Source organism: Eurytemora carolleeae, unplaced genomic scaffold (genome assembly GCF_000591075.1).
Source record: "Eurytemora carolleeae unplaced genomic scaffold, Eaff_2.0 scaffold251, whole genome shotgun sequence".
NCBI lineage: Eukaryota > Metazoa > Arthropoda > Copepoda > Calanoida > Temoridae > Eurytemora > Eurytemora carolleeae.
In genome coordinates this window covers 145386-168370 of record NW_019396288.1, presented here as the reverse complement: position 1 = coordinate 168370, position 22985 = coordinate 145386, and the positions used below count along the sequence as shown (strand labels likewise).

Genomic DNA, 22985 nt, shown 5'->3' with positions numbered 1-22985 from the left:
ACAAAGAAGTTGTATTCTTAAATTCGTCCTGTAAGATACGAACTGGGTATACTGCACATCACACAACTTAGTTCGACACAAACCTTTGATAAAAGAACCCCATGTGTGCATTGATGCATTGGCAATCCAGTATAATACGTTAAAACAAGAATTTTGTGAATCATTGATGCGTTTACAATAAAATTTGAAAATTAACTAAACATTGTGGATAAGAACTTTCAGTACGCATTCCTTAAAGGGACAGACAGGCTATGTAAGGTAGTTAAACTGAGTATGCAGTGTTGCGGACAAATTCTTTAGGATTTATTTGAAACATATTAAATTTTAAAAAAAAATTTACAGTAAACTAATTTGTTGTTTAGGAACAGGTTGAGAAAATAAAAATTAACTCTTATCATCGAAAATAAGTAATCTTATTCAATTATTAGTTTCTATAATCTCTCTTTAATCACAAAGATTTTCTGCAGATATTCTGGAATTTTTATTAAAAAGACAATATTTAAAGAATTTGAAGAAATCTGCGAACAAATTCATAGAAGATAAAAAAGTTGAATGTAATGATGAAAAAGGAAATAATTAATTCTAACTTCAATTTATTGACTAATTTATTTTGAGAAATATGTTCCTAAACATCTAATTACTTTACTATAGAATTTTTACTATATTTTTCGTCGTCGTTTTTTGATAATTAAAAAACGAGATTCTGAAAACGTACTCAACCACATTCATGATTTTTAACGTCGACTTTGCGTTCAAACGCAGTAATTATACATCATAGACACGTTTTATATTTCTCAAATGAATCCTTAAGAATTTGTCCACAACCCTGCATACTAATTTAACTACCCTAAATAGCCGGTCTATCCTAAAAACCTCGGTCATTATTTTTTGCTTTGAAAAAAAACTTAAATGATCTTTTATTTTGCTAAGTCAGCTACTTATTCAAATGCAAATGATGGCGATTATTCTTCCAGTAATTATATATTTATCAAGCTTTTTTAGTAGCTCTGCAGAAATTCATTGCCATAAATTTTGAATAAATAGAAGTTTTAAAATTTTGAAAAATATTTTTTTAAGATATTAGGTAATCTTTGAACAAATTTATATTGGAGTTTAAAAATTAAAATCTTAAGAACCTGTGGAGAACAATAATAAGTTGCTATATCATTAGATGTGTAGACTGTGTAGAGAACGGAGAGTAATGCAACGCCTGATATTTTCATTGGAAACATTCAGTCAGGATGATTTACAACATAGTTTAATTAAAATGAAGCATTAAGTTTGTTTTGAAAGCCTCACTTATGTAAAATGGCGGGTTTTTGTTATTGATCTCAAATGAAAAACTTGGTTGTAAGTGAAAGAATATCTTATTTACATTTCATCCTCTATTTACATGGGAACGTTTTTATGTGGGTAGAGAGGAGATCTTTAAAGATATTTAGGATGAACTAATCATAATTAAGTCCTTCATTATTAGCAATTAAAACTTGAAATAAATGTTTTTGTTGTAACTGCTGCCTATATTCCATATTTAACAGTACAATTTAGAAAAATGTTCATCTTATTATTTTCTAAACCAAACTGCGATGAAGTCCATTTCTAACACTCAGTGTTAGATTTGGGTCAGAACCCTGCACGGGCAGCCGTAGTACATTTGAATTTCCGAGTCGGGTCAACCTTTCCTGTCCCAGTTTGAACTGTATCGCCCGGACATTGGGTAAATAAAGTAGACACTTAAACTAAACTTGGATTCCTTGAATAAAAAATCTAACATCTATATTTGCCAATTATATGTAGAATGACGCACACAGTTCCCCACGCGACGTATTTAACTTTTACACAATAAACTCACGGACAGAGGCTTGTAGGGCTCTATTTTAATTTTTAAGTTCATCTTTAACAATCTATTTATCATTAGGATTGATGCTTTTAAATCAGAAGCCTCAGTGTTTTAATCTGTTAGGATTCTGTGTTATCTAGTTTTGATAAGATTAGGGATAAAATCCTGGCTGAAACTTTTTTAAAACTAATTGAAACCAAATATTTAAGACGAAAATACACAAAGATTTACAAGATTTTTAAGATTTATAAAACTTTCATTTCAGCCAACCACTCGTGATTATACTATTCTAGGTTAGGTCAGGTTAAGGAAGNGGGGGGGGGGGAGGTCAACGGCACACTTCACGAGAATCAATTTTGCCATATCGCAAAGAGCTTCTTCCAGTGTTTTTGCTGCATAATTCCGCAAGTTACTTTAAAAGATCCTAATTGAATCTGAGAGAAAAACAAGGATATTTTCCTCATTTTTTACTCAGATAAAGATGTATAGGAGACTACAGTGAATCGGACATGCCACCATTATATTGAGGGTTACAATGATGCCAATAGAGTCCCTTTACAGGATCTGAGGCATTTTGTGAAATAAATTTTTATTGCTAGAAAAATGGAGTTAGCAACACTGATAGAAACTATTCAAGCACAATTTCAGGTTTCACTTTTGCTTTTAGTTTTTTTTCGTCAAAACCAATTTTTAAGGTTGTTATCATTTCCTGTTTAGAGTGGTTTACAGTTGGGAGTAGAATCCGTGAAAGGAGTTCTCTGCGCGAAAACTCCTACTCTACCGAACACTAGGTATGTTCTAAACCTACCTTTATTACCTCCCCCTACTCCTTTCTAATGAGCATTAAGTAGCTAGGAATGCAGATTTGTATTCAGTCTTTTTTTCTTTTAAAAATGGTTTTCTGCTGGCTGTGCGCATATTTTTAAAAGTCAGGTATTCGAGACTTTTTAGAATTGGAGCTATAGTTACGCTTTATTTAGTTACATGTACAATGTTACTGTAATATTGTTACATGAATCTTTTTTATATAAAGTAGTAATCTCTTTTTGTGTGTTTGTTTTTTGTCTGTCCGATCACAACTAATGAGCCCTTTGGCAGATTTGGCTCTAATTTTGATTAGGTAAAACTACGGGAAATTTATTAGCTTAGTTTAACAATTTTAAGTTAAGTGAGTTGACCTTTATATTGTAAGTTTAGTGTTCAGACAAAGCTATAATTGTTTAGTTTAAAGTTCAATCTAAATATATTTTTTAATCTTTTTTATTTGTTTCTGAAGCAAAGATTAATAGAGAAACCAATATTGAAAAACATTAAACCTTGATCAGGCAAAGGTTGAAAGGGAACCGTTGGGAACAGGACTTGTATGCTTCTCTAACAAAGTGAGATTTACTAGGAAACACGTGTTCAGTCCCTTTAATGTAATACATTTCTCTAGGTTGGATGGGCAGGTAGCTGTGGTGACCGGAGCAAACTCTGGGATTGGTTTAGAAACTGTTTGGGAACTCTCTAAGCGTGGGGCTAAGGTCAAAAACCATCACATTTAAAAAATGTTCCCCTTTATTTTCTTATTGTGATACACCTATAGCATTTTGATACATGTTTGGAAAGCCCATGAGGCTCTACATTCATAATCTGCAAAAAAAATTGAAAATATCTGTTGCAAAATCCGGTTATTTAGCAAATGTACAAAAAAATGCGCGAATTATGACAAATTAAACATTTTAAAACGTCCTTCACCCGGACCCTGAGCAAATTCAAATATTCGAAAATATTTTTAAAATTTGCAAAAAAAATTTATTGAAGAAAAACTTAAAACAGGCAAAATCAATTTAATAGCGACTGTGCAAAATCCTTTGCAAAATTTCCTAGAAATAATTGTGCAATCTGCTATAAAAAGAGCTATACAAATTGTGAAAACCAATGACTGGAAGTTGATCTAAATATAAGTTTAGTATAGGTAAAATAAGGGATTCAGGCAGTATGCCTGAGGACTCAAACAGTAGATGCAAAAGCCCAATTTATAACCTATTGTGATGGGCATGTTTAGGTTGGAAAAATGAAAAAAATTATTTGACCAGTCTCAGACCAATACTTTTTGAATTATGTCCAATAAACGTTTACAGGAACAGGGTTAAATGTTCATTGGACAATTTAAAATAATATCTTGAGTCCAACAGATGTCTTTACAAAGGTTAATAATTTAGGTGATTTTGGGTTGCAGAGACCAACTGAAAGGAGAGGCAGTTGCTAGGGAGCTGAGCAAGGCCGGGGGGAAGGTTAGTTCAAGTTCCAATATTTCAGGCACTGTGATCTTGCCAGACTACATTTGTTGCATAAAACGTGCTCGGTCGACACAGACTACATTTGTTGCATAAAAGGTGCTGGGTCGACACAGACTACATTTGTTGCATAAAACGTGCTGGGTCAACACTACGCTGGGTAGACAAAACTGGACAGTGAGACTGAATACATATACAGTTCTGTGTACATGCTGTACCGACTCGATCGGATCATACAACTTTTATAGAGGGAAAGTCAGGATTACATGATGGTTACCCACAAAGGATTTAGTCTAATGGCTGTAGGCTTAAAATGATTTACAATTGCTGTTGATGAAGCTCCAAACAAAGCTTGCAGAAATTCCATTCAGTCGTCCCTGAAGTCTCATCCTTTGTGGGTAACCCTGTATAATATCTACAGAATGTTCTAATAAACATGGGAATTGTATGACTTCAAGAACTTCTTTGTTAAGAATAATACCTAAGTTTACAACTCATTATAGAGTTACGTCTGCTGCAGTATATTTAATTATCTCAAAGATAAGCAAAACTCTAATATTTCTGCAAGATAACTAGAAACAGATTTTTTTTCATTTTAATGAAGTACAACTGTTTACGATTAAAAAATAACCAAAACAGATTCTAAACTCTAGCCTCCCTATACCAAATCCGAAACTATTTACAATTTTAAAATCGTCATTCAATTCTTATGTTTGTTGGTACACCCTGTATCTATCTGCCAGGCGGTGTTCCTGAAGCTAGATCTTGCCTCCTTCAAGTCTGTTGAAGAGTTCTGTTCAACAATTATCAAGGAAACGGAACTATTCATTTTTATTTAAACTAGGATTTTAGGCCGCTTCGCGCTTATTCCCCATTTTAACTTTTAATTGTTGCTCTATCTGTGAGCATCGTACAGTAAAAAACAATAACAAAAAAGTCCGTGGATTTTCAAATATTTTTTCGCGCATTTTTTAAATTTCACAAAAAATCAAAAGCTTTCGGGCACCATTTTTGTAATTTTGAGTATTCATAAACCTTGCCTAGCCCATGGGGTCTTGCGAGGTACACACACAATTAGGGTCCGATTGGTTCAGTCGTTTTCACGTTTTATAGATGCAAACAGACAGACAAGAAAATATATTTTTAAAAGTAATCTTTAAAACAGTGTTTCGTTTTATGATCAAATAGTTCTTCTCATGTCTGCACGATGAGACAATGTAAAAAATCAAAAAAATCCGATATTCAAATGTATTTTTATAGTCTGGATCAACAATCCGATATTTAAATGTATTTATATAGTCTGGATCAACAATCCGATATTCAAATGTATTTATATATTCTGGATCAACAATCCGATATTCAAATGTATTTATAGTCTGGATCAACAAGTTAAAACAAGCATTTTTTGGGTCTCACTGTTTGGCATTATTCTGAAGAAAAAAATATCAAAATGGTACATTTGGGACTTTAAAAATTAATTTCACTCTCTAAAAATATCAATATAGTGTCCTTAACTTAAGTTCCCAATAACTTATGGCTATATCAAATCTAGCGTAAAATATAAATCTAATTAAATGTACAGTGCTAATTGCCGCTTAGCAGGAAATTTAGCTGACAGGTTTGACTTGATTCATTCATTCGAATGTCAGTATTTGGGATTTTATTTAAAACCGGATTCATGTCTCACATTGTCACTGTCTCGTACTATAAGCTACCTAGAGGCTAGAGATCGTGATGTGCCTTCAGTTGGTTTGTTTTTGGATGTTTTTTGGATAGTTTTTGGATGGTTTTTGGATAGGTTTGGATAGTTTTTGGATAGTTTTTGGATAGTTTTTACATTGTTTTTGGATGGTTTTTGGATAGTTTTTGGATAGTTTTGGATAGTTTTTGGATAGTTTTTGAATAGTTTTTGGATAATTTTTGGATACTTTTTGGATGGTTTGTAAAGTTTAATGAAAGCGGAACATAATACTGTTTTAAAATCTTGAAAGTTCATCAAGTTTGTTTTCATTCGATCTTGATCAAATAAACCGAATTTACATCTAGAGTGATTATCAAGGATAATTTTCTCAATTGGTTTGGGCACCCAACCTGTCTATTGGAGTAAACATTGCTGGTCAAAGTCCATTTCCCCACTTTTTTCATTGAAAAGGATTCGAGTCTTCTAATCGCATATCTTTGCAACAAAATGTCGTAGAATTTTTTAACTGCCAAACTATGAATTATGTTACATCAAATAGTCTAAGTTCAAAATAGTATAGGTTTACACCGCCTAGTTGCAAAGATATAGGGCTTAGAAAATTTTATTTGGGGCAAAGATTCTATTCCTTTCGTTTAAACTTATAGTTTATAAAAAACGTATTTATCCGTAACCATTATGTTGTGTTTGATGCAAGGTAGATCGTACAGAATGAATAATTTACTGTTAAAAGGGCGAACCCTCCATTGATATACTAGTAAACAATGCTGGTGTCTTTACTACTGAGAAAACTTTAACAGAAGATGGATACGAACTCCAGTTTCAGGTTGATTATTATTATTATTATTATTATTATTATTATTATTATTATTATTATTATTATTCTTCCTAGTAATATATCATCATCATCATCATCATCATCATCATCATTATTATTATTATTATTATTATTATTATTATTTTTACTATTATCATCATCATTATATTATTAGTTTCAGTATTATCATAAATTTTACTATCATCATTATTTTCACTATCATTATTTTTACTATCGTCATTATTTTAGGTCAACCATCTGAGTCACTTCCTGCTGACAAACCTTCTATTGGATAAAATTAAGGAATATTTATCAATGTTATCAACTTTATCAAAAAAAAAACTACATTAGTTTCCTTAAAGGGAGGGAGAATTCAACAACCAACCCCACTAGTTTTCATTATTAAAAATTCTAGATTTTAAGATAAAAATATGTTCATAACTTTCTCAATGAACCTTTAACTTCAAAAACATTTGTTTTGCGTTTTTTCTATATGAAAACTTTTTTTCCTAAGATTGGATTGCACCACCTCCGTACTAGGATAAAGTTTGATAAATATTTGATAAACAAAACAACGTCAGGCTCAGGATGGGGGCAGAATCATCAATGTTTCCAGTGTAGCACATTGGTAAATATATCAAACTTTTGCCTTGTCTGTGCACTTGCATGGTTTCTGTTTTAACTCACATATAAACACCTGCACCCTTTGGCCCTCCAGCTATTATGCGGGACCTGACGTGTCGCCTAAGGATGATTTGTGGTCGCCGGAAGACTTACAATTTAAAAACCATATATAAAGAAAAACACAGAAAAATCTCCGATATTAGTTTTAAAATATACGAATCTAAAAAGCTACTTTATAAAGTTTAATTTCAAGAATTGTGCAGATTATTCACGTAGAATTTTTTTAAAAATGTTTTAGTTAACTTTGTTCAGAAACATAATAGAAATTAAGAAGGCCGCCGCGCCGTTCCACAGATTTGGCCGCCGTGCCACAGATTTTACCGCCGTGCCACAGGTATGGCCGCTGTCTGGTGGTTTGGTCGCCAGGCCACAGATTTGGCTGCCAGGCCACATATTTGGCTGCTGTGCCACAGATTTGGCTGCCGTGCCGCAGGTTTGGCTGTTGTGCCGCAGGTTTGGCTGCTGTGCCACAGATTTGACTGTTGAGCAAAGGATTTGGCTGGTGCCTTAGATTTGGCAGCGTTGCAAAACGCTAAGGAGATAAACGGAATTTGTATTGGACCATCCTGTGAATGTGATTTCTTTGAATACAATTCTATATTTTAATAATTTAGGCTGTCTATTGGCATCCCAACTGACGTTAACTGGGAAATGGTTAGGTAGGTAAACATGTAATATTAATTGCTAAATTCTAACGATATAGAACAATAGAATAAACTATAGAGGACTTTTTTGGATCAAAAATTTCAATGAAAGAAAGATTCTGAGACTTTTGAAATCCCTAATCAAGTACAATATTGGATGTTACCATGATACTGTGTAATAATTTAGGTACAACGGTATCCTTGCTTACTCCAATACAAAGCTTGCCAACGTGCTATTCTCAACTGAGCTGGCTAAACGATTAAAAGGTAAAGAATTGTAGAAAAATAAAAGTAAAATTGGAATAAAACAAATCGTATTAAAAAATATAATTTATAAAAGAAAGTAAATGGAGGGTATGTGTGTTACTTTAATAAGGTATTTAGAATTTTTAATTGATTTTTTCATGATATTAAAGAAATATTTAGGAATTTAGAGTTCTGAATTGATAAAATTGGCGTTATCTTCCAGCGTTTACAAACCATCATTTATAATATAATGTTACCATGTAATAAGCCTAGTATAGAAAAACAGACTGGGGTTAATATGCACTTAATCCCAAGGTTGTAATGCATTACAACCTTGCTCAATCCTATGTATACATGTTCCACTGTATATGCTCTACTGCACATACTATGCTGTACATACTACACTGTACATACTCTATTTTACACAAATTATTTACATACTAATGTACATTGTACATTCTCGATTCTGTAATACAGGATCCCCTGTAAGTGTGTACAGCCTGCACCCTGGCGGTGTATCTACGAACTTGGGCAAAAATATTCCTCAAATTCTTCCTGAGCAAGTAACCTCGGCTCTAGCCGCAGCCTTCTCCTGGGTCGCTAAGGTAACAATCACTGAAAAGTTTAGTTCTCCTTCTATTCATATTTTAAAATTTGGGAATGTTATTCTTTCTGTTCATTTTCAAGTCCAAATTTTGATAGGATTATTGCGTCAGTCTCAATTGCCAAATGATTGATTTTCTACAGAGCATGCCATATCATATTGGATTATCCCCAAGCTTTAACGCCAAAACACACATAATACTCGAAAAACCTTGTATTTTCTGCAAGAAATGATTTTTTTCCTGATTATTCCCTTAAATATCTTTTAAGACACCCTGTTGTTTAAATTAAACATTAAATTACATACAATATTGTTAAAACAAATTCAAACTATGAAGATGATCCTCAATGAAGCTTATGTGCACAGTTGACCGCGTACTTGTACTATTCTCAAGACATGGGATCTTTTTCCCGTCGATCAATCTGCAGTCAGCATTCCTCCCTCTCCTCCTCCCCCTCCCCTCCTTCTCCGCCTACTGGGGAGGGTAGCGTCAGTTAGGATGGATTCGTCTAGACGTGAACAACTCCGGCTTAAAGGGATGACCTAACTCCTTCATGAAGCCACAGATATCTATTCTTTCAGCTAATGTCTAGGCCAACAGTGTTAGAGTACAAAGCAATCACGTATCGTGCAACCTAGGAGGCGATACTTCTCACCACCAATCATACAAAGCTGCTATCTCACCGAGACTGAGGCCTAGATTGGAGCGAACCTGCTGTCAAGATGCTGCTAACCTTCATGCTGTCAATATGAAGCTCCAGCTGTTCTCTATTCTTCATGATCATGATAACCACAATAATCAATAGTACATTTTATTTTCCAACCTCTTATCTTGATGCCTCTATAGAAAACTATTTTTCAAACTTTTATATTTTAAATTCAATAAAGTTATCGAATAGCCGTTATTTCTTTTATTTAGCTGACTTTTATGTCAAAAAGTATATTTGTATTCATATATGATATTTTTGTTTTCAATCCTCTTTTCTTTTAATAATATTATTATATAAAATTATCATAAATTGTGAAACAGAGAAAAAAATTCAGTTTTCTACTGAAATCTATGTTTTTAAAGACCGAAGAACGTAGCGTCCATAAAAATTCTGAAAGTTGCAATATTCAACTCGGATCGTAAAAAAATCTATTTGATTCCAAACAAATAATTCATATATTATATAGAACCAATAATCATTGGTAATTTTTCGACGCATTCATAGTTGACATCTCATGCTATTTTTTTTTTATATCTGATAGTTACTTTTGAAAACATTTATTCCTGTTTCTAGGATTTTTGATATTGAAGACGACATTTTCAAATTTTCCAGAAATGTTCGAAAATCCAGTGCCAGCGAAATATTTTTTTAAAAAACAGAATCAAAAATATTATGAGATAAAACTATATACGAATACGTCGAAAAATAATCGATGACTATTGTTTGTAATATCTGAATGATTTGTTTGGAATTAAACTGATTTTTTTTCCGACCCGCGTTGAATTTTGCAACTTTCTGAATTTCTATGTACGCTACGTAATTTAGCATGAGTCGTTTTTAACAATTTTCTCCTTATAGACACAACAGATAGAAGAAAGATTAGTATCGATCAAAAACGCTTATTTTTCGCCGCCCTTTCATTTTTCACGAACACTCCCTTTAAATCTAGGATTTGGGATAGATATTTCACAAAAAAAATAGCAGATTGGTGTTTAATGATACATTGCAACCTTGGCATTTAATGCTTTTCAATACTGAAGAAAATGGAATCCTTTTAAAGTTTAAAATGATGTTTCGTGAAGAATTTGATTAATTCTGATGAAATCATTTGAGAAACTGATTAAGGTTTCAACACCAGAAATCAATTCTTTCATTTTATTTTTCTTTCCAAAAGTCCAGATCATTGCTTAAACTAAAATAATTCCAATGGTTAAAGATTGGTAACGTAGTTTTAGATGATTCTCCCCCTTTAAATAGTTCTATAAAACGAATAAAACGAATTCTTTCAAATGGAGTATCAATAACAGAGATTGTTTGTCCTTAAAACTGAAAGAGTTGAGAGCTTACAAACTTGGTTCTAACATTGTGCAAACGAGCAAAAAATTAGCCTAAACTTGTCTCGTTCTATTTCAGAATAAAAAACTAACCAGAAGGAGAAGGTCAATTTCAATTGACATTACTGTCACAGCTTTGTGACTCCGTTGCTCCTCTAGTTCTTAATTTTACGCACATGTGCAGTGTAAGAAAAGCTAATTGTTTCGGTTACATATTATAAATTCAAAACAATTTTGTTCTTTTCAATATCTCTTCAATAACAGAAGTTATGATCAAAAACATATATGTTGTCAATCTTACTTGCATTTTACTTTAGTTTGACGTGGTCTCGTTCTATTTCAGAATAAAAAATCGCGGAGTTGTTATGTACCACTTTTAATCAAATAGGCAGTTTAAAGTACTTTTTGATTAAATGATCACTTTCACTTTCAATCATTTAATAAGAAATTATTTGTAGACTCCTGAGCAAGGTGCCCAAACCTCCTTGTACTGCTGCCTTACTCCCAACCTACCTAACGGATATTACGATGTAAGTTTTAAATGTGTTTAGATTTACAGTTACAAAGCAAAAAAAAATTAGAAGTTTAAACCATTCTTTACAATTGTAAATTTAAATTTTTTAATCAGATTTTTACGTTTAATAACTATTTATAACACTGTTATTTTGGTTCGCAGTGTTATAAAGTTTTTGGACTGAAATTTTCTCTTTATCGTGAAGGTTCAAGTCTTTTAGATTTAATTTTGTCCATAGCGTTAGCGAGGAACAAAACATAATCTATAAAAGCGAGAACCTTCGAGATATAGAGAAAATGTAAGTCAAAAACTTTATAGCACGTCGTGCCAAAATTATAGTGTTTTAGGTAATTTTTTGAAACATTTGTATACTTGTCTTATTTCAATGGTTATGTCTATAGATCAAATAAGCTTTGAAACAAAGCAGAAGTCAAAAAATAAAGTTGATTTCAATTTAATTTTCATTTCAATTGAAAAAAAATTATTTTGGAAATATTTTTTTTTTGAGAAAATCCGGGAACCAATCAAAACTTTATAGCACACGTGCTATAGTGTACAGCTAATTTAACGATGAAGTGAGTAAGAATGATAACGTACACAATAGTTTCATAAAGTATACAAGTCTAACACGTCGTAGGTGACAAAATACAATATTTCGTCAGAAAACTCTTTAGGTCTCATTGCAACCCCCCCCCCCCCCCGTCCCCCTCTAGGTGTGCATCTAGAGATCCTAACTGATTTAAACTGCCATGCAAAGTGGTTTAAATCTGTTTAAAATACATTTTTACTCAACCAATTTGACAAGACAATTTATTTCATTAACAAGATGTCCCAATTAGCAAGACGTTCAAATTATAAAGAAGTCTATTTTAACCAGAAGTCCCGGTAAACAAAAAGTTCAAATAAACAATAACTCAAATTAAACAAGACGTCCATATTAACAAAGGCCTAATATAAGTGGGAGGGAATCGAAAAATGTGTGTGGTTTTCAAATTTTTAGCCGCCCCTTCTTTGCTCTTTTTGAAGTTATCAATATCGAAATTATTAATACATTTTCATACATTTGTACACATTTTATACATTTTTAAATAGTTCAAGCGAAAAAAGTTCAAATTCAACAAAAAGTAGTAATAATAGTATAGTATATGAATAAAAATCAATAACGCAATGCACTGAGTTTCTCAAATATTCCACGAGTCGGTTTTTCTTACAATATATTTATATACAAAAGATACAAACTTTAAATCGAACGATACTAATACAAACTGAATGTTATGAATCTAATCGGTTCTATCAAACAGGAGACATTTTACATTTTCATTTTCATCGTTTCACTTATACAAACTAAATAATGTTAATCAAATCAGTTTCATCAAATAGGGGAATTCTTCAAGGGAACCTTAATTCAAGGGAGCTGAATCACAACTGCCTGTCCCCCTTCGATTTCGCTCCATCCTAGGATCGCATTTAACCCTAGCTACCACGGGGTTGTTCCGNAATATGCGACGAGGCTGGAATTGATATGTTTAGAATATGCGACGAGGCTGGAATTGATATGTTTAGAATATGCGACGAGGCTGGAATTGATATGTTTAGAATATGCGACGAGGCTGGAATTGATATGTTTAGAATATGCGACGAGGCTGGAATTGATATGTTTAGAATATGCGACGAGGCTGGAATTGATATGTTTAGAATATGCGACGAGGCTGGAATTGATATGTTTAGAATATGCGACGAGGCTGGAATTGATATGTTTAGAATATGCGACGAGGCTGGAATTGATATGTTTAGAATATGCGACGAGGCTGGAATTGATATGTTTAGAATATGCGACGAGGCTGGAATTGATATGTTTAGAATATGCGACGAGGCTTGAATTGATATGTTTAGAATGTGCAACGAGGGTGAATTGATATGTTTAGAATATGCGACGAGACTTGAATGGATATGTTTAGAATATACGACGAGGCTTGAATTGATATGTTTAGAATATGCGACGAGGCTTGAATTGATATGTTTAGAATATACGACGAGGCTTGAATTGATATGTTTAGAATATGCGACGAGGCTGGATGAGCCCCCTGGGTGAAAACCTCGATATGTCAAACACACTCTGGAAGCTGAGTGAGGACCTTGCAGGCTTTAAAACTAAAATTTAAACTTCTTGAGACATGCAATTTTATTTGATATATGAAAATGTAATTTCACATAAATAAAAATTTCTGGAAAAGATCAGAAACGTTAAATAATCTGTTGCAGTGCTTTATAAACTCTAAAGTATGTTTACTTTATTAAAAAAAATTGTACTTCCCCAATAAATCACTGCATTCTTTTTAGAAAGCCTTATGTATTCTTTTTTAAAATAAATTTTATAACTTTTCTTTTACATCTTTTACACACCCATGTTTAAAAAAGCCTATTGTTAAAATTAAAGAGAAAAAATCTGTTAAACACTTTCTTTGAAAAAAAACGGTCCTGTACTCTCTGTTAAACAATTTTCTGAGTCTTCTTTCATCAACTTCCTATAATATTTCTGCAAAAGCCATTATAGTGTTCAATATTAAATAAAAATTTATAATTTTGTTTCATCACTTTTTTATTCAATATATTGTATTAATAACAAAGTGTTTATATAATATATATATATTCATATTTTTATGATGGAAAACACGGATAAAAAAAGCAAAAGTCACAGGTTCGGTAAAGCAAATATTTGATAAACAAGCCAAGGAATAAAAATCTAAATGATAATTATTCATTAGTTTGTTGTGCATTTATACGATGATCATCTTGTATACATTCATACCATACACAGGAGAAAACGAGAAAAGGAAAAATGAAAGAAGGAGAAAACAAAGAAAAGGAAAAATGAAGGAAGGAGAAATGAAGGAGGGAGAAAAAGTGAAGGAAAGAGTGGGAAGGAGATATAATGAAGGAGAAGTAAGAACAAGAAAGAATTTGTGATTGATTGAGAAGGAAGAAAGGCGCAAAGGGGGGGGGGGAAGGGAAGAAGGAAGGAAAATTTGAAAAAAAGGAAAAAATCAATGAAAACTTTTGCAGAATCAAACAAAGAAATTTGGTCCGAGTTCCTTGTTTTTCATCTAACATTAGTTCCTCACTGTATAAATATGTTTAAGGACTTAAATTTGCCCCCCTCGACTCCCCTAAACCCTTTATTATAAAGGTATAACAATAGTCTCATATTCAAGAAAGAAAAAAACTCAATAAAACAATAAAAAGAATAAACAAAGAGAAATTACAAGATATCTCTAATAAAGCATTTGAAGAAAACCTGGCCAGTAATCTATTTATATCTATGAATAAGCTGAAATATTTTCAATAAGTTTAACTGCAAATTTTATATTGAGGCGTTACTGATAATTTAAAAATAAATTGTGAAAACAATGTTATGCAACCTTTTTTGGTCCTTGTACGGTATACATAATCATTGAAAAAGTGTACACTATACACTGTACAGTTGGTACAGGAGGGGTGGAGTAAACACTGTACAATTTGAGGAAAGCTGGCAGACTGTACAGATTTGGGCTGTGTACACTGCAAAAGTTGGAGATGTACAGTGTACATCTATATGTGGGAGTACATACTGTGCAGTGTACAGGTGGGGAGGGGCTTGAAAACTGTACAGTGTATACAGGCCGGTTTACATATTCTAAATTGAAATTGTGCGAAATATCTGCAGAGAACTGTGAGTTCTGTAAAATGTACATAAATTACATGAAAATAATCCGCAAAGTTTATCGTGTACATAAAAGTAATGCAGCTCACTATTACTATGTGACGGCCCCAACTTCTCTACTCATGATAAGACAAGGCACACTCAGGAAATCTGGATATCTCCAGCTAACTGTAAAACTGCTCCGATGAACCCCGAGAGCAGGAATGAAAAATTGTAAAACCAGGATCAAATTTAAATATTATATTCCTGGCTGTTATAGAGTAGAAATTCTAGCATAACATATCCATCTAGTATACAGATTTAAATGTTTAAGAATTAACAGATGGACAGCTAGACAGCTAGATAGCTGGATAGCTGGATATCTAGACAGCTATGACAGTTAAGCATATCTAATAAAGGATTAAATATATGAGTATGGACCGTCTGTGAGTGCACTACAGAGCAATAGTCAGGATGAATCGGATTTTTTCCCTCCCCCAGGTGGATGAACAGAACCAACACCAGCCCCGCCAGCAGGGTGTCCGGCTCCACCCACAGGATGTCCAGGACCACCAACAGGGTGTCCAGGACCACCAATAGGATGTCCAGGACCACCAACAGGATGTCCAGGACCACCTACAGGGTGTCCAGGTCCACCTACAGGATACCCTCGACCCTTTCTATCGCCCATCTTACCTAAATATTTTAGAAATTTAAGGAAAATATTAATTTAATGTTTTATGGCAAAGCTCTCTTTATTAAAGCATCTATCAGACCTTAGAATATTAAATGCGTGGAAAACAATTTGTGTATGTAAATTAACAGCTTTCTCAGTATTCGTTTGAGCAAAATCATAAATTAAGAAAGAAAAAAGCTTGGATTGGCCTGATATTAAATAAACACAAAACAGCCTCGGAAGGAAATATCGAAAACCGTTTTATCCAAGGCAAACATTGATGAAAAATATATTAATAATGTACACTGTACAGTTTCATAAATATTTTTGATTAGACGGAACTTGTATTAATTGGTAGAACTAATGTTTTCCTCTTTCAGTGGTCAAAACTTAAAACTTAAAAGTAAATTTAATATTACATTTAAAAATTATTTTTTAGCATTGGCTACCTGCACCGCCGTTTGCTTTGATAAAGTAATTGAGTCTTTGTCACAAATTCTGATTTTCTAATTAAATATCTTTGCAACTCAATATCGGAGACCTTACATATTTTAAACTATGAATTCTAGAAGATGAAAAAAGGTGTAAAAAATCAAAAAAACTAATATTTGTGTCGGTGTTATCTATTTTTGTTTAAAGCGGTATCTTTATTTTAAAATGCTTTAAGGTAAAAGATGAGTTTTCAGTTAGATTCAAATATTATTACATAGCAAAAGCATGTTTAAACCATGAGAAATATTGTTTAAAGCTAAATACATTTATTTTTCTGTGGCTACTGTTATTTTGTAAGCGAATTTAGAATAAATAAGTAGTTTAATTTTTCAAATAGTTTTAAAATTAAAATTTGCTTTTATTGTGATACTAAATAAGTTAAGTAAGCTCCCAGCTCCACTCCCTACTATTATCAATAAATAATTTAAGCAGTATTATTTTGACCGTACTAGCTCTGTTTATGAAGTCTTACCAATGCTTTCTAGTCAATATATGTAAAGCAGGGATTAACGTATCCCAACTCAACGCCTGATTTAATTTAACTATCTAAATTATCTAACATTTTCAATAAAATTCTAAAATTTTTTATTCCAGATGACTCTCAATTTATAGAGTGGCATGTATGATTCACAACGGTACCCTTAAAAGCTTTATATGATCAAGAATGAAAACGAAATCTCACATTTTCGATATAAATAGAAAATGAAATTGATTAATACAAACTGATAAATAAATGATAAGCAATGTGATAACTTAAAAGATCATTTTCATTGACAATATATCAAATATAACAATATTTTTATAATTTTTTTTCCGAAATAACAATCTTAGGATGAAGAATTAAATTACCAATAAAAAGTCAAATCGTGTAATAATGATTATAATGAAAATAATAATAATAATAAACCTACCGTCCCCCCAGTCCGGTCTATATTCCATCCCTGGATCAAACTGCATCAAAACAAACACCTAAATTATGTACATTCTACAGTACAGCAGTTGTACAGACAGGGTTACACAGTACAGTCCTCGGTCTGCTGTACTGTACTGTCTTGTGTTTGGTGCTGATTGTTTTGTGCAAAACTCTGCTGATGTTTGCAAAATTTCTTGCAAGCGTTTAAAGGTTGTTTAATGATGTAGAAATATGGCCGGCCTGAAGGAAAATATAGTTATGTGCAGAATATCAAATATTATCAATATAATCGGGTGGTTGTCATAGAACACCTTGTAATCATGGATAATATAGGCAGTGAGCGTAGCTGAAATCAATGTACATAACTGACCTAAATATACCAGTACATCGGAGAAAAAACTTTTCTACAAAATTTTGTTGAAGTTGATTCAAGAAAACAAAGATGTTCTTGTATTCTGCAATGTTATATTGGAGAATGGAATGTATTCAGAGAATTAAAGTTAAGTTAAATGTTTTGGAACTGGTTAAAAATATTTATATCAACTGAATAAAGAGAAAAAAAAATCGAACTAGCAAAACTCAAACTTTGAAAGTCAAAATGAAGAAATTATCGACATTTTCCATTTACCGTTAAGAATTTAAATATTGCTCTAATCGGGTTTTTCAAACATATATTTTTTTTAATGAATATTGGAGCGTTTTGTTCCTGAGAGTATTTTAATGTCCTTTAGTGTACATAAACCAGCTGATGTCCTGTAGCTGGGGTTTATGGTGTACAATAGGTGATAAACAGTGTACACTGTAGTATGCACAGTGCAGGATTAGTAATCATTTTATCATGTTTTAAATTCATGTTTTTTTTCAGTTCAACTATCAGAGATTTATACTTTTCAAGTTTCATGATTTGATAACTAGTCATAATTTTATATTTTTAACAATTTCTTTAAAAAATGTTTGTTTTCTTCAAGTTTTAAGCAAATCTCAAGAGTTGAAGCGAATGTTTATCTATTTAAATATAAATTTTCAACTTGTCTGTTTGCTATTCGGTATTTTACTAGAGAATAAAGAATCGTCTGTAGTCAAGTGACAGATTTGAGTCTCTACCACAACACTGATTTTCGTATCCCTATATCATTGCAACCCAATGTCGTAGACCCTGGATATGTCAAATTATGAATTCCCAATTTAAGTTTGAAATATAAAAGGTTTACACCATCAGGTTGCAAAGATATAGAGTTTAGTAAATTTGAGTTTGCGGCTAACACTCAATTGCTTATTCCAAATTATTTTATTCCAAGAAATAATTGAAAGGAAATGTTAAGATATTTGAATAAAAGGGTGAAATATGTATCGGAGAAAATCCGTGTAATCACAAATTATACTTCTATTGTATGGGTTAGGACTGCTCTAAACCTCTGAAAGAATTCTGGATTACCTCGACACCTGTTTTTTCTCAATTATCTGATCATTTCCTTTAATTGGTGCGGAAAAAGGGAGTGTTCGCGAAAATGAAAATAGCTAGAGGATAACCCATTCTTGATTAGGGATCGGACGGTACAGTATTTATATTTCTGTCTGATGTTTCTGTAAAGAGAATTTGATAATTGTACCTACATCACAGACCCAAAAAATCAGCTGTTTCCAACTAATGGAACTGGTGAAACCGGTTTCTCCATAGAAATGGTTGATTTTGGGCTAACTGCTTATGTTGTAACTCAAGGGGTTTTAATCACTTGACAGAGACATCAAATAGAAAAAATTCCCATTTTATTCATGATTTCAAATTTGTTTCTCCCTCCTGGAGCTGTAAGCAAACCCTTCGTTAAGGATAAAAATGAACGCAAATAATTGTCTAGAAAAAGTGGACGCGAAGCGTCCACATTTTTCAGTATATTTAAAAATATCGATATGAGATGAAAGCCAAACAAAAAACACAGGTACACATGTATATATACCTTGGTTTAATATTATGTTAGATACTAGCTTACTTTAGTAAGATCTATCTACACCGAGGAGGATTGGTTCCTCCTCGCCCAATCAATTAAAACAAAAACCTAAGAATACAAGGGAGGTTTCACACGTGTACCGTTTAAACCATAGTTTCACTGAAACTAAATCTGCTCTGTTTCCTTTCAAAGGGTTGGAGCACATAGACCTGAGAAGTAAACAGTCAATTCTCATCATAGTTTGAAATATCTAAGGTCTACGGCATTGGATTACAAAGATAGAGAGATTAGAAAATCATAGTTTGTGACAAAGACTCAATTCCTTTGAATCAGATTTCTGCCATGAAAATTTAAATCTGAAAATTTTCTATTTCTCAGATAAAACAAATGATATCTTAATAATTTTTGCCCAGAAAAGGGTTTAATGGGAACCGTTGCCAATAGGACTTTTAACTTTTTAAATGAGGGATCTCTAGGACAGAATTCTGTCTGTAAAGGTAAGATTGTAAAATGGTTTTGATTCTGGTTGAAAAGGAATTAATTGAAGAATAGATTTTGGGAAGAAAAAAAAGTCAGATCATTAAAGTCTCAGTTTTACCCATTTTAGAACGTATCAATAAAAAAAGAAAATTTTTCAAAATCGCACATCGATGTCCTTTAAAGATTCTATTGTCTCCTTTGTGTATTTATATTTATGAATATATATATATGATTTGTTATTAAATGTTAACACCGCATGCTGGTTTTGTTAAGTATTTTCAAATGTTTTACCAAAATTTAAAAATGTTGAAATGAATGTTATGACTTCAATCGGAAAACCAGGTTCATGCCTGTATCATCATTATGAATGTTTTTTCAAACCCAACCAGTTTCATGCATAAATATCTTTGTCATATGTATGATAGTTTTGGAGGAAGAAAAATGTACTTCTCTGAAAAGTGAAAAAATAAATTCAAATTGAGCAATCTTTCCTTTCTAAATTCTCAAGTAAACCTTAATGATTGTTGGTCTTTTTTCTTCTGAAAAAAAACTTTTTAAAACTTTTGATTTTGTTTTTAGATATTCTTCATAATTTACCATGAAGACAATAAAATTAGTCTTTAAAATTATTTTAAGATTCGAGACTTTTTTTTCATTTCTTTGTTTGATCCTTGACCCTTGACCCTTGACCTCAAATTGCTGCGTGACCTGAAAATACTTTGAAAGACCCTCACCTTGTCCTTGACCTTGTCCTTTACCTTGTCCTTGACCTTGTCCTAAATTGCTGCGTGACCTGAAAATACTTTGAAAGACCCTCACCTTGTCCTTGACCTTGTCCTTTACCTTGTCCTTGACCTTGTCCTTGACCTTGTCCTTGAACTTGTCCTTGACCTTGTCCTTGACCTTGTCCTTGACCTTGTCCCTGACCTTGTCCTTGACCTTGTCCTTGACCTTGTCCTCAACCCTGAATTAAAGAATCTCCAGTAAAAACTAACTCTATGTCTATAATTTACCTGATCAGAGGGAAGTAGATTAAAATCTGTCGGAGGGTTTGTGATCACGTAACGTTTAGAAGAAGCATCGAATGCATTTGCAGTGTCTCTAAACCTAAACCAAATAATTCTGTGGTATTTGTAGTTATTAGTTAGAAAAGATCTCAAAAGGTGTCTATGCTGGTGTTGTATTGGGTTGGTTACTAGTACTAGTTGCATATATGAGAGAAAACGTGTTTAACAATTTTATAGAAAATGGACAAGTTGCCGGACAAAATTAAAGGGATTGTAAAGATATCTTAAAGGTCTGTATGAATCCAAAATATTAACAAAATATTGTTCTAAAAATATTTACCGAGTTTTCTCTTAAATTAAAAAAATACAAAATAGACGAGACAGAACTTAACTATGTGTAAAATATAAGCTATAAAATAAAAAATAAACAACAATATAAAATAGATTTTTCTTCTTGAAAAGATTATTTTTAGATATCTGAACAACCCCATCCTTTCATTCTTGCCTAAAAATACATCCTTACTGTAAAATATCAACTCCAATGAAACACAAAAATGACAAAAAAAAATACATAAAAGAGATGAAAATAGAACACGTTCAAAACTGAAAACAAAGTTTCTCCTTTGACTAGTTTTTTTTGTTGCGTCAGATTCATGCAATAATGATCAATTTACATATTTATAAAAAGTGGATCTAGATACATTTATATGTTTTAATATAAAAACATTACAACTAGTGTGAGTAACATATATCTATATAATACAAATATCGCTGATCATAGTTTTTGAATTCACTCAACAATCGAATCAGATTAATCACTTGGATTAGACAAATCAATCCCATAAATCATACCAAACAATCCCATATATAGGACATATCAATATCATGGATTCAGAAAATACTTGATTACACAGACCAATCCTGAGTTACTCAGACCAATCATGAATTACTCAGATCAATCCTTGAATACTCAGACAAATACTTGATTACTCAGCCCAATCCTAGGGTAGTCCGAACAATCCTGGAATGCTCATGGACCAATCCTAAATTACTCAGACCAATCCTTGATTACTCAGACCAATCCTTAAATACTTAGACCAATCCTAGGCTAATCCAAACAATCATGGATTACTCAGACCCATCCCAAACCTTTTATATACTATCTATTAAATACTTGATTTATTACTGAATTAACTGGCTTTGTATATTTATAGTCTACTATTCACTGTGCTTTAAAGGTTCCAACCTCTCAAGCAAAAATTGTTGAGAATTTTGCTAATTTTGCCAAGTGCTTTATGTACATGTAAATGTAATAGGGCTACAACAAAGCATAAGTGAGTTAGAGCCCAAGGCGTTGCGACACTTCAAAGTTGACCCTGTCTTAAAAGGTGATGGAACCTTTCCTAAGCAGGCCGAATCTATATGATTCTTTCTACAGTACTTTTATCTAAAGCTCTTATTTAGAAACCATGATCAATATTCATTCTTTAGGTATGTTTTTTTTCTAGATATTGATCATAGTTCTTCGTGCAATTAGTGAAAATGATATAATAATTTTACATCTTACAAACTGCGAAGCATATTTGATAAATTTAAGCATGCAAATTTTTTCATAATTTTGTTTAAATTAGTAAAATAAGATATTAAAAATTATGTTTAGAAGTTTGAAAAAGCACTAAAGATATACAGAAATTTCCCTTTCGTGTTCGATGAAAACTTTGTTGAAATACATATGTGAATGTGAAAAAAAGGATAAAGGGGCTGAGTTTTTGCAAAAATCTCTGATTTTCCAATCCCTATATCTTTGCAACCTGACGTAGTAGATCATTGAAATTTTAAACTATGCTTACTGTTAGATCCAATATTTAAGTTTGAAATATCAAAGGTTCACACCACAAGGTAGCAAAGATATAGGGATTAGAATATTTGAGTTTGTGGCAAAAACTCAGTTCCTTTCGAATTGTGAAAGGAAAACCTAAGAAAGGAATAAAAATTTCCTTTCAGTGATTTGTTTAAAACTAATATTATCTAAAATCATAATTACAATCTGAGGTCCATGGTAGCAAGGAAAATGTAATTAGTAAACAATGTAAATATAGTAGTAAATAGGGTTCTCCATATTGGAATAATTAATGTAGAATATTAACGTGAAAATAAGAAGTTTGAAATTATAAGTCATCTTATAATAAGGCCTTTACAACTATATAGGTAAATAAGAGTATTTTTTCTGCAAACATAACTTTTTATCAAACAAATCTTTATTCAGTTTTTAAACGATTCAAAAATGCTGCAGTAAAAGAAAAAAATCTTCCATTAAGTAAGATAAGTAATATCTTAATATAATAATTGCTTTATTATCAGATGTTTAGACAGGAAGGAACGGAAGGGTAGGAAAGTATGGAGTTGGATAGAAGGGGGGGG

At 32.2% G+C, this 22985-nt stretch overlaps 2 protein-coding genes across 3 annotated transcripts in view; one reads left to right on the top strand and one right to left on the bottom strand.

Annotated features, from left to right (window-relative positions):
• Window positions 1-2350: 2350 nt before the first annotated feature.
• LOC111700205 (retinol dehydrogenase 13) lies at window positions 2351-13957 on the top strand. 2 transcript variants are annotated; one of them, XM_023471064.1, is made up of 13 exons: window positions 2351-2488; window positions 2558-2631; window positions 3276-3363; window positions 4045-4116; window positions 4863-4931; window positions 6552-6644; window positions 6885-6938; window positions 7217-7263; window positions 7934-7978; window positions 8151-8230; window positions 8687-8814; window positions 11316-11387; window positions 12902-12935. In XM_023471064.1, exons 1-13 carry the CDS (start codon window positions 2444-2446, stop codon window positions 12923-12925), a joined length of 891 nt encoding a protein of 296 aa, XP_023326832.1. In that variant the 5' UTR covers window positions 2351-2443; the 3' UTR covers window positions 12926-12935. The 2 variants fall into 2 exon arrangements, with proteins under 2 accessions (XP_023326832.1, XP_023326831.1); XM_023471063.1 differs by lacking the exon at window positions 12902-12935 and adding an exon at window positions 13429-13957 and having other exon boundaries at window positions 2354-2488.
• Window positions 13958-14004: 47 nt separating this feature from the next.
• The window catches only part of LOC111700206 (calcium-activated potassium channel slowpoke-like), a 56113-nt gene continuing 47132 nt past the window's right edge, over window positions 14005-22985 (bottom strand). Inside the window, 3 exon segments of the mRNA XM_023471065.1 lie at window positions 14005-15746; window positions 17130-17187; window positions 20571-20664. Coding sequence (XP_023326833.1) covers window positions 15472-15746; window positions 17130-17187; window positions 20571-20664 — 427 coding nt within the window. The 3' untranslated portion in view covers window positions 14005-15471.